We start from the raw sequence: 18414 nt of genomic DNA, 5'->3' as shown, positions 1-18414 counted from the left end.
ATCTGGAGATTCTGGAGATACAGAAGATTTACCATGCATGATTAAGACAGATAGATAGAACGATAGAACTTAGATAGAATAGATAGAATGATAGATAGAACGATAGAAGTAAAGGCTGTGCAAACACACACACACCTTCTAATGAAAACATGAATATTTCTGCATGAGTTGATTCTTATTAAGCTAAAGCAGCAGCTCCAGAAGAACGACTGAATGATAGAACGATTGACAGATATTCACATCAAACTTCAACCTGAACCATCGATTGTACCATCTTTGAATATATCCCATAATGCACCCGTACTTAGTTACCATGGTGAGTGAGCACTGGCTTTCAGCATGTGGATTTATGCAGCACCTTGAGGGTTGACAGCTGTTACACTGTTCTATTCCTATACACCGTAAGATTGCGAGTTGGCTCTCTGTACACATCGGTTAAGCATATTTATCCTGAACGGAGTATCTATTTGCCCTAAATGATTCACTTAAATGTGGCAGAGTTCACGCATACACCCACCAGTCCAGGAGGACAAATGTTAGACAGGAAAAGAAACATTGGCTCCTCGGAATGTCAGGACCACTGATCAGCGTGGGAACAGAGGTCGTCTTTGATAGCATTTACTGGATCTAGGAGCAGATGTAGGAGATTTCCATATTTGCAGTGCAATTTTAGGTCTAATGCTAACACCAACGCTAGTAGTCACACTTTTTTACTAGTATAAAAGATCCCATTCACTGAAAACGTAGATGTTTTGTTTACCACTTTACAACATACCTGTGCCAAGATGTAAGACGTCATACTGGCCGTCCTCTGCATCAACCCTATCAACCACAAGCTTCTTCAGCCTGTAGGGGGCGTTGATCCGAGTAAAGACGGGACGCCTATGAATGGGCATCACTGGCTCCCACATCAGCTGATGGGTCCTCATGAAGCTCACAACATCGTCTGGGAAATCTCGGGTGGACTTGTGCAAAGGGTCATAGGTTTCACTCGGACACTGAAGGGATATAGGAGCTTTAGTTAAGCTTATATTCTGGAACCCTGTAGGGACTGAATTTGGCTTAACAGTCCCAGACTAAGGTAAAAATAGTCAAAAACATTTGTGCAGATGTGGATTTTGGTCACTGTTCGAGATCATAGTGCAGTGAACATCATAATTCTTGTTTATCCATATTGAGAAATACAGTTTTGAAGGAATCTTCTGTTGTCATGAACAATTCGGTTTAGCGAGTCCCCCCAAAGTAGGGAATGTTACACGTTAACACGATCTAGTATGATAAACTTGCTTACTAACCTTGCCTGTGCAAAGGTAAGGTTTTACCAGCTTTTACCTTGTAAAACCACTAAGGTGACCTTCAAACGATGCGCGCAAAGGTAAGAGAATGGTGTCCAAATGAAAGAAACACATTAGATCCATTTTACTACTATGTGTGAAATGAGTCTAAAATATGTTCATGATCTTAATTGCACTTTCTAGTCCAAGGGTGTCCAAACCTCTTCTTGGAGGGCCAAGAACATCCTGCAGAGTTTAGCTCCAACCAGCCTTCACACACTTGCCTGGAAGTTTCTCGTAATCCTGAAGACCTTAATTAGCTGATTCAGGTGTGTTTAATTAGGGTTGGAGTTAAATTTTGCAGGACAGTGGACCTCCAGGAACAGGTCTGGACACCCCTGTTCTAGTCACTAAACCCCAGAATTTGAAAGGGTTTAACGGTCACCTCAGAGCTGTGGTCAATCCGTGGTTATGACTTCAGCAACTAATGGAGCAGACCTCACAGCCCTGATAATTGACTTCCTATTGGTGACCTCACTGGAGTCCACACTCCAGCCACTTCATTAACCGCACTGACGCGTGACCCCTAGAGTGCCTGCAGACATTTTTACAACCCCCTTGAGGTAGTGCAGCTAGTGCATGGAGTAACTGGCCACATGGTTTACAAGCTGTCCCAACATATCTGCAATCCAGAACCAACCGTAGATCTCAAATCTTGCTCACAACACCAAGATTACAGTTTGAACAGTCTGAAGTCCTTCAAGTTGCCAAAAGAAAGCAACTTAATATGACAAATCATCTTCTCTACTCTACCAAACATAATTCCTTCCTGTTGAGAACTTACAGTCCCCGGCCGTGGATAAGGGATCCACTCGGACACTGAAGGGATATAGGAGCTTTAGTTAAGCTTATATTCTGGAACCCTGTAGGGACTGAATTTGGCTTAACAGTCCCAGACTAAGGTAAAAATAGTCAAAAACATTTGTGCAGATGTGGATTTTGGTCACTGTTCGAGATCATAGTGCAGTGAACATCATAATTCTTGTTTATCCATATTGAGAAATACAGTTTTGAAGGAATCTTCTGTTGTCATGAACAATTCGGTTTAGCGAGTCCCCCCAAAGTAGGGAATGTTACACGTTAACACGATCTAGTATGATAAACTTGCTTACTAACCTTGCCTGTGCAAAGGTAAGGTTTTACCAGCTTTTACCTTGTAAAACCACTAAGGTGACCTTCAAACGATGCGCGCAAAGGTAAGAGAATGGTGTCCAAATGAAAGAAACACATTAGATCCATTTTACTACTATGTGTGAAATGAGTCTAAAATATGTTCATGATCTTAATTGCACTTTCTAGTCCAAGGGTGTCCAAACCTCTTCTTGGAGGGCCAAGAACATCCTGCAGAGTTTAGCTCCAACCAGCCTTCACACACTTGCCTGGAAGTTTCTCGTAATCCTGAAGACCTTAATTAGCTGATTCAGGTGTGTTTAATTAGGGTTGGAGTTAAATTTTGCAGGACAGTGGACCTCCAGGAACAGGTCTGGACACCCCTGTTCTAGTCACTAAACCCCAGAATTTGAAAGGGTTTAACGGTCACCTCAGAGCTGTGGTCAATCCGTGGTTATGACTTCAGCAACTAATGGAGCAGACCTCACAGCCCTGATAATTGACTTCCTATTGGTGACCTCACTGGAGTCCACACTCCAGCCACTTCATTAACCGCACTGACGCGTGACCCCTAGAGTGCCTGCAGACATTTTTACAGCCCCCTTGAGGTAGTGCAGCTAGTGCATGGAGTAACTGGCCACATGGTTTACAAGCTGTCCCAACATATCTGCAATCCAGAACAAAACCGTAGATCTCAAATCTTGCTCACAAAACCAAGATTACAGTTTGAACAGTCTGAAGTCCTTCAAGTTGCCAAAAGAAAGCAACTTAATATGACAAATCATCTTCTCTACTCTACCAAACATAATTCCTTCCTGTTGAGAACTTACAGTCCCCGGCCGTGGATAAGGGATCTTCCCCTTGTACTCCATCCAGCGATGATCAGGGCTCTCCTTATGCGCAAACGGCCCGTTGAAGGCGGCTCGGATGGAGGCCATGGAATAGATGCAAACGGCTGAACCTCTGAAGACAGAGCTTTTGAAAAGGAAACATGTATTAGTCTGATGCCAGGTTAGAATTACAGAGTTCCTCAAGCTTGGTGACCTTTCCCCCTCCCGTTTCGCCTTAAGCTATCCATTCCTCGGGTGGGAGCACCGGGGCGGATTGTTCTAAATGGATCGGGTGGGGAGGAGAGCATCCTGTGACCAGATTGGTGATTTTAGGGGAGTTTTGATACTGATGTTAGTTTACAATATAAACTGAGATCAACAGATTTAGGTTGTTGGAACGAACAAGGGAGGTCTAAGAACCTGAAGAGTTAGTTAAATGGGAATGAGTGGGACCGATTGGTTGATTTGGATGGAGCCAATGATAATTCAAGAATTGAGATAAACAAATATAACATTCAAAGGAATGTGGTTCTAAAAAGTTAAGAGGATTATGGGGTGGTGACCCAAAGAATGACTCATAAATCAGACTTTTCAGGTAATAAACCTACCTGGAAGTGGAGAAGACACCGTAGATGACTGGATTCTGTGAATCTTTGGTCTCCAAGAGAAATATGTCCTCTAAAAATAAAAAAGGAACAAGATTGTTGAATAAAAAAAATCTATCTAGGATGAGTTTTTGAGTTCATGTTGACTTAAAGTATAATTACAGTGTGTGAACATACCCAGCTCGTCAAAGTGTGTGTCCATGCCTCCAGGTCCTGGTACTGAGCACACCAGCCTGGCTTTCAGGAAGGTGCTCCAGCGATTAATTAAGCTTCGTTTTCCTCCTATGTCATTCTAATGAACACAAAGAACATGTAAAGCTGTACACTACAGGACTTTTAAAATCTGAAGAGATTTTGAAACACTAGGCACCATACACTTGTTGATTTTTGTAAATGGTTAAAGAGGAAAAACACACTACCAGATTTTAAATTCTTCCAAACACAACAAACTCATGCAGAAACATTGTGCCTCGTTTCAAGAAGAGGCATGACAAATGACAACAATGTGTGTTCTAAAATTGACTTAAAATATTGAGTATTTCTGATATCTTCTCACTTGATGGAATCATAGTCTGAAGTTAAAAATTCTGAGTCTGTTCCCATCATACACTATGCAATTTTCTTTTAAATCTGTCAACTCCGACTGTCCAAAATCTGCAGACTGGCTCTGACTTTTGGCAACTCTTCCATCTCCACCAGACTGCAAATTGTGGCAAAAATCTGTGCAAAAGTTGTGTACTGTATTCCAGCCTTTATAAAATAAATTCAATATATAAAGCATCTTAAGAATGCTCTGACATGAAAAGCCTGAACTGAAAACCTAGTTTGCTTGATTTGTTACTAGATTAGTGTTTAATTACTCTGAAACAAACCCCTCATTCATCCATTATTAGATACACAATGCTTCTACTACTGTGCAACAGATGCTACCGAGGCTTACATGTCTATTCATTAATGTCTACAAAAGACTCATTGATTCTTCATAACAAACAAAGGTCTTTTGGATCCATTTCACGTTTTTATTGGCTAGTTACGGAATTGGACTTGGCGCTCACCTTGCAGACACGAGCCACACGACTGTAGATACGCTTGTCCAGCTGGTTGGACTCTATGGCGGTCTCTTTAAAGAAGAAGTAGACTTTGTCATCGTCCAAGCTGTGTGTGTCAGGGATAGAATACGATCCCACAAACTCTGGTTCTGTGAAAAGAAATTGGCATCGGAGTGAGGTTAGAGGAAGTCACAAAAGTTAATTAGGCAGCACCGGTAACCCCAAAACAGTGGTTTCCAAATGTTTCAGACCATGAACCACCTTCTGATCCACTGCCAAAATTTTCTAAACCAGTATTTTTGCCTTGTATTTTAGCAAAAATTATACATCCTTAAAGGGGTCATATGATGCGATTTTTTCAGACCGATGAGCTTTGTAAAAATCGACACGTTTCAGAAAGGCGGGGCATAGAGGAGAAACAATAATGTACAGTATGTGGAAAATAATGTGTTTTTTTAACCTTAAACCGCATAAACACATTTCATTACACCAAATACACAAAATTTGTATTTGTAAAAATTTGTATTTGTAATTGTAAAATTTCTTTTTAGCAGCATCATATGACCCCTTTAAACATTATTCCTCCTTAAAACATGACACATTTTTTGCCTTTTTGACTTCTCCCTGTCTGCTGCAAGGAGTTCAAATATAGAGTGATCAGTCACATGACATAAACATCACAGGCGACTGGCTTAAAAAACTGTCCTCTTGGACCCCAAGAGGTAACTGTTTGTAAAGCCTGTTCAAAAATGAATCCTTTTATTTGTGATTTCTTTTAGATGATCAACATTTTTTGTTTTCATTTTGTAGCAGTGATATCTAAGCTGGCATTGATTTGGGTAGCTGTATGCTAATCGAACAGACTAATATGTTGACTGTATGCTAAGCTAAGAGGCTAACTGATAACAGTATGCTAAGCTAACAATCCAATAAGTTAAAAATATATTAAACTAACAGTATGCTTTGGAAGTCAGCTAACTGTTAGCTTGCAAGCTAATTGAAGAAATATAGAACTCCAAATGTTTAATTTGACCATTTACAGCTTTGGTTATGTCACATATGATATTAAAACTTTAATTGTCAAGTTTTTTTTTTACTGATTTAGTACTAAGCAGGTCCATGTGTGTCAGCATCCAGGTTACGTATTTTTGAGCTGCATCCTGAGGAACTGCCATTAAGATAAATGGAAATCTAAACTGATAAGCTGTCTCCAGGTATGTTAGACCTTCTTGCTTCCTAGTTAAATTGGGCCAAACAGTGTTTATAATTGTGATATCAACAATAATTTGGTGTTTTAACCTATGAGCAATATGAACGTTTATTTATCAATTAAACTTTCTGCCAATAAAAATATTTTATTGCACCCATATTAGCCCAGATTGGGAAATAAGGCCATGCTAACCTTGCACACACAATAAAAACAATTAATGTTTTATTTCACTTCTCACCGTTTAGCCAGTGGTCCTGGTAAGCTTCAGTGCGGATATAGTGTTGATTGCTGCTATGCACAGGTGTGCGAAAAATGGCAGCGTTTGTTCCCATGAAGTCTACGGATGTCCCGGCATACAGGTCCCCATCTAAGGTGAGCATTAATAGCAGTTTAATGAAAATCACATCCAGAACGACTTAAAATGACTAATGATATTTTATGATACATAGCTCATTTTTAATGATTCTACCCTCTGACTCCAGATCTTTTGTCAAAATACTGTTTTACAGCAGCTTGTGTGAAAAGAAAATTTCGATTATTCCTTATATTTTAATTCATCATTAAATGGTCAAAAAGGTCTCCGGTTGCAGTAATAGCCTTTAATTAGGTAGCATATGGTTTATGCATTATGGTCTTCTGGGCTATACATGCTTTCAAAAAACTAAAAAAAACTAAAAACTAAATATAATATAAATTTTGCAGCTGGGTTTTATTTCCTGACCACACAGTAACAGCAACTGGGCAATTTTTTAAAGTAACTTTTTAAGTCGAATTACTGCATAATAAGCGTTCAGTGAAGACAAATACGGGTGACAAACCTTTTTACTGGGGGAACTTCCAAATTTCCCCATGCAAACTAACATCTGGCCAGGAGTTATATGGATCCAATTATCAATGATTCATATGGGAGTATGTCTAACAAATGGGCCATTTTTGTGCATGTTTCCTCAGTATATTCTGTCTTCAAAGTGCTGATGGGTTGTTTTGAGGACAGTGTGCACAGGAAACTCACCTGTCAGTCGGGCAGTAAAGGGCTCCTGTGGACTAAAGGGACATTTCCCTCTCCCGGATTCTCCAACTTGGCTAAGGAGCTGGAAAGTGGGTTTCTGGCATACCAAAACAAGACTGTCACTCTCTTTGGCACCATTACCCTCATTATTAGTTCAGCTCTACGGTCAATAACTCTCAGCGGGTTCCGTAGGGTCCAGTTCACCCTGCAGCTCCTCATTTGCACAAGATAACAAGCTTAAATGACCCTTAAAAGTGCTTACTGCCTTTCACACTGGTTGTTGGCCAAAAAAACAGAAATTCTGCTTACCTCAAGATTGTGTCCCAGGTCAATGTAGGTGCACTGTGGGTGGAACGCACCGGTTCCACATACATAGACATGTGTTTTATTGAAGGGCTGTAGGAGTCTCACGTAATTGGCACAGTCCATCTGAGAGATACATGTGGTATTTGATTAAAAGCACGATTTGAAAGAGTTATGGTGAGGATAGGTGAATATGAAGCATTTTAAATCACACAGTAATGCACCTACTGATTTTTGCCTGTTATTGCAGGGGGGACTGATGTTAAAACTTCAGACTTACACTCCCTTAAGACTTTCCAGCTTGAAATATTCCCCCCATAGCGCTATAAATATGACTTTTCAGCTTCTATTCTTATCTCAGTCTGTGAGAGCACGTTATTAAAAAGGCACCTCGAAAGCTTTATTTTTTTTCCCTTTATGCCCTTTTAAAGTTACTTACCGATAGATTCTTTCCTGCATATTTGCAGCGTTCAATGTGTTCCTGTCCAGCTGGCCAGTGAATCTAAAAACAAAAGAGATAATGCATAATAAAGCAAAATGTTTCAAACATTAAAAATTATTTATGTATGTATATATGCATGCGTGTATATATATATATGTACACACACATTTATTAAATAAAATATTTTTTAAATTATATTTAAAAATAACCTAAACCTACCCTAACCCTACTCTGAGAGTTAGTAGACATGTAGTTGCACATTAATGAGAATTAGTTGACATGTAGTTGACATGTAGTTACAAAGTTACTTATAGTTAGTAGAATGTCTAAAGTGGACTATCGAAATAAAGTGTAACCAAAAAAAAATAATGATTATTACAATTTTCCGTACACCCCTTTTTAATGTATTACTTTTTAAAATTTGTACATCACATAAATGTTCTTGTATAAACCTGAGCTATGAGTACTGAGTTGATTAGTTCAGACCCTCCTTTGCCGTTTCACCATCATTACTCAACAATCTAAATGCCTCTCAAATTGTAATCATTTCCATGTGGAAATAATGTGCAGGTATTGACCTCATCATTAGCTGGCAATCAGCACACTGTACATGATTATATAATTGGGAGATGGAGAACCTGGCGTGCCTTAGTTCTTATGAAGATCACGTATGTATGGCTGTGCAATGACCTTACGTTTGACCTCATTTCTTACAGGCATCTTTTGGTATTTCACTATTATAAAAGACAGAATCAATTAATATTGAACCAAATGTAATGTTTATTTAGCGCTGATGATTGGTGTGAAGAATTTAGGCTAGAAGTATGCAAATGTATGCAAGTAAGCTCACAATCCTGCTGTACCAACTTTGCAAACAAACCTCCATACTGAAGGGGGCGATAGAGGCACTTTCAAATATCTGCATTATTAAACTGTGTGCTATTAGAAGCTAGCTATAAAGTCAACTAGCTTTAGCTCATTAGCTCAGTAAGAATATCCTCAAACTTGCTTTACAGTAGTGACAGTTGTCCTGAAAACTGTAGAAAAATATCATATTCTAACGCTAGCAGCGAGGCTATAGTTTTCAGCACACATTGTGGTTCAAGTCGAACGTAAGTACGTAGCTATAAGAGTTTGTGTTCATGCAGCGTATTTTAAACTTGAGTAGATTATGGTATGTTATGAAACCATCATGCTGTCGATTACCTCAGAAAACAGTTTCATCTTGTCACTCAGTTTGTTAAAACGAACAAAAAGTGTGGTTACGGTAGCATATACAATGAAAACCTAGCTTAAATTTTGGTTGAGTTGAATGATTGGATGTAATTTGCTTAAACATTTGCTTTAGCATTTGTACCAATTTGTACCAATCTCAGCTAATATACTAACGTAACACAAGTGAATAATGGTGTTAATGCCAAACTTAGTGATTTGCCGTGTTGCTAGTCAATTTTATTTGAATAGCACTTTTCACAATACACATTACAGAAAATTGTAATGTTAATGTTCAAATATCTTAATATCTTCATGCCTTATAATCACATTTAGCAGGTTAGAGCTTTGTGATAATATAGTTTACATTTTGCGATAATATATATAAAAAAATCAAGCAGTTGAGATTTGCTATTTAGTGTAAATATATTGTTTTACGTGAATAATGTATGTGTGCAGATAAAACTTTACATATAGAGCTGTGCGATAATATACTTTACATTTTGTAAGTAACTGAATAAGTGTACTACAGTATATACATTTCTTCATATACTTTTACAGACTGAGGGACGAGTCAATTAAATGTTTCTGTGCTAATCAACAGATGTACTGTATGTGGCGGAGCAGCTTCCTGTAACTTCAGAGAGGCCATGAAAACAGCATTACAGATGTACAGATTGATGTGAACAGTAAGACACTGTAGTCATGGTCTGTTTTCACTTTAGTGACCCTTATCCTCGCGATCGGTAAATTACATCATGTGCTGTCAGATGGTGGTAGTTGTGCGCACTGACGTTGCGTGCCGGTTGGGTGAAGCTGTCAGAGTTTAGCATGTAGATGTGGTCTCGGCCTCCGACCAGCAGCCATCCGCGGTCCTCATCCAGCAGTAAGGCCTGGTACGCTCCCCCCTCTCCACCATCCCAGAACACAGCAGAGCTGTTCCTCGACCTCAGTTCTGCCAGAAAACAACAGTTAGGTTTTACTAAAATGTGATGTTTTCAAACGTAGATGTCTGTTTAGTTGTTCTGAACAACCAAATGTTCTGGTATCACATGACCTCCTTAATTAAAAATAAGCTGCACTCTCAAAAATGAAGGTTCCAAAAGGGGGTTTTCACAGTGTTACTAAAGATGAACCACTTTGGGTTCCCCAAAGAACCTGTAGTGAACAGGTTTTTCTTAGTGTGAAGAAGAATCTTTTTCCACTATAAAGAACCTTTTGTGCAACGCAAAGATTGGATGTTAAAGTTTCTTCATGAAAGCATCAACGCTGATAAAGGACCTTTATTTTTAAGAGTGTAGAAGAACCATTTTAGGTTCTCCAAAGAACCTTTCAGTGAATAGTTCTTCAAAGAACCATTGTTTTCCACTATAAAGAATATTTTGTGCAATGAAACGTCTTCTTTCAACCATCAATACCAATAAAGGTCCTTTATTTTAAAAATCTATTTTACTGCATAGACTTATTTTGGAAGGATTGTGTTGCAGTTGCAGTTCGAGGTCATTGCGAGGTGGTTCTGATCTTTGATAGATATGTAAAATAAATATGCCACTCATATGCTGAAGTGGTTTTGGCATGCTCTCACTCCAACCAACAGCGCATTCGCACACAATTATACATGATTTCACATATAAACACATTCAGACACATCCATATCTCCACAACCACCCCCCTCCTCCCCCACTGGTGCTTAAACAGGCAAAAACAACTCTCCTAATTAAAGCCAATTAACCCTCAACACACTACTTGACAGCTGCACTCCTGATACCCACAATTCCAAGGGGAAACGAGGGGCCACAGCGGCCCACATATTCAGCATAAGTGTGCATAATTACACACTGACAAGCAGTTTGACTAGCAGAACGTCCAGCTCATGGAGGTGTCAGGCATGTTGTGGTGAGGGGAGGATTGCGGTAATAAACGTTGACAGGTGTTTTCTTAGCCGCACACAATGCCTTGATATCAATGACAGGAAGTTGAGATGTTGCACAGGAAATAGCTCAAGGTCTAGTGACTGCATTTTTGGCTTGATGGTCTCTCTGGCTGGGTCACATCAAGGTGAAGGTGAAGTGATGCATCTGGATGTTTCTCTCTGTTCTTATTCTTATTCTTTTTTTTAAACATGGCATTAAGTAATAGTGTGTTATAAAGTTTTCATATTTTTATATCTATCTCACATTTGCTTTCAGCCATTGTGATTTAAATGACCATTTGTTGCTTCCATGTGATCACTGTCCAATTATTATTATTTTTTTACTTGATTGGCAAATAAGCCATTTGATTTATTTAAGAAAAACTACTTGTAAACACTCTTTTAATGCTTTTTTTTTTGCAATATTCTTAATATTATTTTATTGTTTAAACTTAAGTAATAATTTTCAAATATTAATATTTAAAGTTTAGATTTATTTTAAACATTTCCTAAAGCATATAATTATTTACTTCTTATTTTAATTTTAAATATAAATACTTGAAGATGCATAGAGTCATATTTTTGGCAATTTATTTAGTTATTATAAGTTTTATTTAAAAAAAAAAACTATACTATTAAAGACTTAATTTAACTGTCCATTTATTATTCAATTTGTTTTTCAATCAGATTTATTCAATTCAATTTTGTTTGTTTGTTTTGAACTTAACCCAGCCTTTGTCTTGGCCTTAATTCCCAATTATTAATTAGATTTCATAAATTAAGATTTCATAAATTTTGCAATGTGTATGAAATCTCTATGCTAAAAATTAAAACAAACAATCATGATCATAATTTTAGTAGTTTTGTTATATGAAATTAGCATTGCCTAATACCACAGTTAACAGAAATATGTTCTAAGAATGTTACTTACTTATGTTACATATGAATGTTTAAAACATCCAGTTTTAAAATGTTTAAAAAATAAATAAATTCCTAGTTATGCAAACATTCAGTTTTATAATTTTGCAAACATTATGGGAATGTTACTTTTATGTTCTCTAAATGTTCTGAAACAAGTAGTAACATTTAAAAAAATGTTAGACGAACATCCACCTAAAATATTTTGAGAACGTTATTAAAGACCAAATAACTTTGAAAAAGCATTCCATTAACGTTTCTGGAGAACGTTTGTTCATAGCTTTGAGAAAACCTTGCCAGAAAGTTCTAAGAACGTTCCCTGTTAGCTGGTATATACACTGTTTATTCTAAGAAACATGTTCTGTAGTTATATGTATGTATATATATATATACAGTACATACATATTCAACACTGCCAATTAAAAAATAAAAATATCCAGGAATGTGATATACAAAAACAGATAGAGTTCATTACTGAATAACCCGTATAATCAAATTGAATGTAATTAGGATCTGTGATTAATGTAAGCCAAATGTGTTCCTGCATTATATTTCACATCTCTTCCTGCTTCAGCTTTCTCTTTTAGTTTTCATCCTCCATTAAAGCTGCACATTGCATGACTCACCATTAAAGGAATTCTTAGATGACAGAAGGTGATTTTTCACCGACAACTAAAATAAATCTCATAATTGGGGCATGTTGATGCTATCCATCATGAAAGCCATTTAGCACAGAGGCCAACATACAAGTCATAGCACCTGCTGAATCCTTCCCACTGCAGCTTCCACGCCGCGTTATACTGTTTCCAGAAGACAGCGGCTCTTCGTCAGCTTCAGAGAATTTGGCACCATTTCATACTAAGAGTTCAAACACAGGCGATCCATACTTTTTACTTAATTTTTAATAGTTTTTTTTTTTTTCATGTCATGTTTATCCATTTCAGCGTTGAACAAGTCTCCACTTCCCAGTTAGTATTACTTTTTTAAAAGGTGCAACATTAGAATATTATATTAACTATCAAAAGATATTTCGGTAACACTTTATTTTAAGGTGTCCTTGTTACAAATGTTACATGTACTTACGATTATAATAACAATTATTCATGTTTATTCATTCATTCATTCATTCATTTACACATTCATCACTTTAGAAAGTGGTCTTTAATTAGTTATTTAATTTTATTTCGATTTATTCTTATTTTATATGCATTTATTTGTAAAAATGAAATACAACGTGAATGATGAAAGTATTATTAATATATTTTTTTCTTTTTATTTCCTTTTATTCTTTTTCTTTCTTTCTTTCTTTCTTTCTTTCTTTCTCAGTTCATTTAGTAATATATTTTTTAATGTATTTAGACAGGGTTATTTATTTATTTAGTTATTTATTTACCTATTTATTTTAGTAATTGCTCCATTGATTTGTTTGTCTCCTTTTTTACATTGTTAGAAATTATTCTTAATATTTATTTAGTTAGTCATTCTTATGTACTTTTCATTTAGAAATTATTTTACTTTATTTAATAGTAAAAAAAAAATCAATATGAAATTGAATATTACGTTATTATAAGTATAGTCATATATTTATGTTGGTGTGTTTCTTCTTTTCTTTCGTTCTTTCTTTATTTTAATTTTATCTACAAATTATTCACTTGAAATTTGTATGTACTTTTATTTTTAATTTATATTATAGATATTTTATTATTATTTATATTATTTTTATTTTTATTAAAAAAGAAAAATAAATTATATTAAATCATTCGATGGTAATATATTTATGTTGTGATGTTTGTTTTTTCTTTGACACTGAATTAAAACCTCAATCCTTATTATTCTAATTAAAACTGAAAAAAGAGCTTTGAGTCTGTAAGTAGTTTTTTTGTTTTTTTTAAATAAACCCATTAAATCCATAACACTAGAAGCTCATCTGTTCCTCTCCAGTGATGGCCTGCATTTTGTTCACTAGTGTCTTGAGTTTATTTAGTGTCCACATACAGCGTGAAAACAGCGTTTGCATCACACGATCACACTACACATCTTTATGTTATTGTCGACAAATGAAACAACCTTCCGATGAGATCATGGCCATAGAGAGTCTAGCATGTGTTGATCGTGTGTCATGCGTTGGATCGGGAACATCTTTTAATCCGTGTTTCTGATAAGTGAAGACAAATCCCCCTTTCCCACCCACTTCCTAAACACACACATTCTCATTACTAAAGTCTTAAAAACAAGCATAGCCACAAAAGCCTCCTTTCCTTATATTACGCAGAGACGCATCTGGTTGTGACCCTTCAGCATGATGGACAGACTTTCCCAGGCTTTTAAGATGCTGGGCCAATGTACAGGTTCATGTCTTATGAATTGTATTTCACACTGAGGTCTAGCCAGAATCCGAGAGGAAATGGTTTCCATTAATGTGTCCCAACCATAAAACATCTAAGCACTGACCTGGAGCCAATGACGTCTGCTCGTAATATGATGGTTTGGACAGATAATAAGTTATATCAATACAACTGAAAAACACTCATGCTCTGCTACTTAGCAACCAAACTAGCATGCTACTTGACTTCACAGTGATTGATGAAATGATTAGGGTTGTAAGACTGAGGGGGGTATCTTGAGCTCTTCAACGCTTATCGAGACTGACGCGCACATCTGGTCGACATGATACAGCTGGAATCGAGCGCTCTTGAATAATCCATTCATAAATGTTTGAACTCACCCATTGCGAATGATAACGCAATGTAAAAAAAAACGTGATTATTACTTAATGTCAAGTGTTTAATGGGTTGCTGAGTTGTTTATTTTCAAGACATTTGGCAGTCTGTTTCCAGGCGTATTACAGCAACCACACAAGCAGACACTGATGAACTGTACATGATATTGTTGGTTTGATCCATTAATGTGTTTAGCTTGCTGTCAACAATTTCGGATATTTATTTTATTATTCAGAACGTCATGGTTGGACATCTTGGGATCAGCTAGTGGCAAGATGGGCCAAAATAGAGCGTAAAGTCAGCTTGATTTCTTCTTCAACACAAGGTCAGTGAACGTCAGGAGCTTAACCTTTAGAAAGCTGTTCGTCCACAAAAGGACACAAAACTCTTTATATTCATATCAAATTGTATACATAAACTATATATATATATATGAATATTTCAACTCTGTTACTAACATTCAGGACATGTATAAATATTTTGAAAACCTTATTTTTTGCTTTTTGTTACTTTCTCGTGGGCAATAAATGATAAGTAAATAAATAAAAGTTATTAAAATTAACCAAATAAAAAAAGCAACATCTGAATGGATAACAGGGTTGCAAATGTAGCCTAAATCAAGCTGTCAGTTAGTGTCATTTTATTTACATACTATCACAGTTGAATAAATATTTTAAAATAGCTTTTATTTTCAGTTTACATTTTAATTTTAGTTTAGGTTTTAGTAATTTTGTTATTTTTAGTATTACATTTGTAATTTTATTAGTTTTTGTTTAGTGATATTGCTATGTAGCTTTAATTTTATATTTATTTGAGTTTTCATTTTAGTACTTCAACTTAAGTACTTAAGTAGTTATTTTTTTTCATTTACGTTTTTAAGTTTTTCATCTAATATTTACATTTTATTTCATTTCAGCTTTATTTCAATTACCAATTAATAATAGTTTTATATTTCTTTTTTAATAGTTTAGTTAACAATTACAATGCTGCTTTGCAGAGGATAGCTAGTTTAGGACAAAATATTGTTTTGTAGTTAATGGTAAACTTACATAACCCATAAATGAAAAAAAAATATATATATATATATTAGGGGTGTAACGGTACACGTATTCGTACCGAACCGTTTCGGTACTGGTCTTTCAGTTCGGTACGCATGTGAACCGAACGAATACAGTTTGTTTGTTTTTTTCTCCGGAAATTCAAATAATAAATGGCGTTTTGACAGTCTTTGATGTGGCATGACAGATCGCTGTATAAACGCCTTGGAGAGCCGCTTCTGGGACGGTTCAGAAATGTGCTGGTATAATCCCAACACAAGTACTGACTAAAGTGGCCGTGATCAGCTCCGGTTCCGGTGTCTGAGCCGTGACGCCCCGCAGATTTGTGCAGAGCGGAGAGCGAGTGAACGCGATCATTCCTTCCTCTGTACTACTAGTGTACAGACTAAACATGACTGAACATCTCATGCCTCATGTAATTGCTCAATCAGTGTTTCAACCGCGGAAAGACATCAACAATACAGCGTGGAAATAAAATGTCACGTAGCATTTAATTTACCTCAGCAAGTCATCAGTGTCCACAGCTCGTTAGTTCACTAGAGAAATGAAGTCTAGAGAGGAGCATTTTGTGAAATATTACACCATATACTCATTATATTTTACTAAACCTGTTAGTCTTAATTATTTAATGTACAGTATGTTTAAATTAATCTGTTATGAAACATGCTATGACAGCCATTGTGTAATTGAATATATTTTAACAAATAGCTTAGAAATTGTATTATTTATAAGTTAATTTAAAAACTGCATTATGTGCAATTTACATGTTTGCATACAATTTTTTTTTTTTTTAAGTTGAGTGTTGATCATCTATTTAAAAATAAATAGCAATTAAATTTAAGTTTGGGTTAAGTTGTTAGGCCTAATTGTAACCTTATAATGTAAAAGGGCTCCCTATAGTTTTAAGCATAAGCTGAGGTAGATTTTTATCACTAAGAACATTTAAACTATAACTGAATGTATTTAAAGAAAGAGCAACTTGTTCAGTAAACCATTTAAAAAAAAAAAAGTTTTCCCCCTGCTGTACCGAAATCATACCGAACCGTGACGTTAAAACCGAGGTACGTACCGAACCGTCATATTTGTGTACCGTTACACCCCTAATATATATATATATATATATATTTCTGTGTTTGTTTTTTCTTGAAATTACATGGATCATAGGGTTGAATGATTGAGCTTTATGAATACAGTTAACACTACAATTGTGTACAAAACTGAGAAAATTAAATGATTACTTGCTTGTCTTCATGCCATGCTGTACAAAAGGTCTTAATTATGTAATTTCCTGGGTCCCATTGATTTATTTACTTATTTATTTTACTGAAAATCATGGAGTAACAGGAGGTTATATTTATTTAATATATTTAAAAAAAATCTACGATAAATATGACTTTAATAGCTGGAGTCAAGAATGTCAAGACCTCTGATGTGGGACATACTGTAAGTCAACTGACACTTAATGTGATTTGTTTTATGTGGTGATTGAAAATAAGTAATGGCCACCAATTTGTAGACTGTCAGATACTGTTCCGTCTTTCAGTACATCAGCTGTGTGACATAGATGCACCAGGCAGTGTGTCTTTTGTTCAGTCTCAGTTAAGTGTTTCAAAGGCCAAGTTGCTGAAACCTTACAGATTTAAGAGGTCAAAGGTGATCTGTCTTGATTACCATTCCTCTTTTTGTACTGAACTTTGTGGATTAGGCTTGCAATTGGAATTAGGCCACCCAGAATTCTGTTCGGCTTTGAGCTCTTTAACAAAGTATCTTTACAAATCCAATATCGATAAAAGCAAAATCCTGTTAATCAAGTCCAGGGTTGTTTTGCTTCTCGTACGCAAGAATAGGGTGCTCGCGAGTTCACAATCTTTAGAGATCAGAAAACTCAGGCGCTCTGTCTTGTGTCTGACGCAAGTCAATTGCAAACATTTATTCGTGATCCATGGGCACATCAAACAGAGACGTTCACTGGGACTCTGCCAAACACCTGTAACAATCTCTTGCCTTTTGCAGAAGGTCAGAGGGCAATGGAAATGAGCAGAGAAGGGTGAAACTTCTCAAAACAGCCAGTTCTGAGAAATTAGGACATGTGGCTTTAATAGAACACACTCAGGAACTTTAAAGAAACAGTTCATCTAAATAATATAAACAAATATTCTATCTTGAAAATCTTACATTGCCTGCAGTTGCTGACGAACATGATGCAGGATGATGACTTAATGTGATGCTGAAAATGTGATATCGATTTTATATAATAGTTCAATAAGCAAGAAGGTGATATTGTTTTAAATTTTAGACATAATATTGCCTGGTTTTGCTCAATATCACAAACGAAAATGGCTCCAAAGAAAGCCAGAGGAGAACGGTTGTGCATCTTCGAGCAACAAACAGTAGTGTTTAGTTTCTGAATAACTCAACGTTTTTGAAGGAATTGAATGAGCCAATGATTCAGTGAGCAATTCATAAGTACAGTCACTTGCTTGTTTCTGAACGAATCAGCCATTTGAACGAATCAGTTAAATGAATGACTAACTCACTCACTAACACAGACTTGCCACCAATGACAGTTTTATTTTCATATTTAAAGTACCATTTCATAAAAATAAATAAACAAATAATATATTATATATATATTTATGCAACCCTGTTAACCATTCACATGCTGTTGCTATTTAAATGTTGATTTTTTTTTTTGTATTATT

At 36.1% G+C, this 18414-nt stretch overlaps 1 protein-coding gene across 1 annotated transcript in view; it reads right to left on the bottom strand.

The window, feature by feature from the left end:
- LOC107720332 (semaphorin-3D-like) overlaps positions 1 to 18414 on the bottom strand; it is a 51558-nt gene that overhangs the window by 8864 nt on the left and 24280 nt on the right. The window contains exons 4-13 of the mRNA XM_016528013.1: positions 9899 to 10059; positions 7890 to 7952; positions 7457 to 7576; positions 7151 to 7244; positions 6377 to 6505; positions 4935 to 5077; positions 4057 to 4171; positions 3883 to 3952; positions 3275 to 3419; positions 776 to 998 (exon numbers count right to left, since the gene is read on the bottom strand). Coding sequence (XP_016383499.1) covers positions 776 to 998; positions 3275 to 3419; positions 3883 to 3952; positions 4057 to 4171; positions 4935 to 5077; positions 6377 to 6505; positions 7151 to 7244; positions 7457 to 7576; positions 7890 to 7952; positions 9899 to 10059 — 1263 coding nt within the window. The remainder of the gene's footprint in view (positions 1 to 775; positions 999 to 3274; positions 3420 to 3882; positions 3953 to 4056; positions 4172 to 4934; positions 5078 to 6376; positions 6506 to 7150; positions 7245 to 7456; positions 7577 to 7889; positions 7953 to 9898; positions 10060 to 18414) is intronic.

This window comes from Sinocyclocheilus rhinocerous, unplaced genomic scaffold, assembly GCF_001515625.1.
Source record: "Sinocyclocheilus rhinocerous isolate Xijiao unplaced genomic scaffold, SAMN03320098_v1.1 scaffold1292, whole genome shotgun sequence".
Lineage (NCBI taxonomy): Eukaryota > Metazoa > Chordata > Actinopteri > Cypriniformes > Cyprinidae > Sinocyclocheilus > Sinocyclocheilus rhinocerous.
This window is presented reverse-complemented; position numbering and strand designations above follow the sequence as displayed.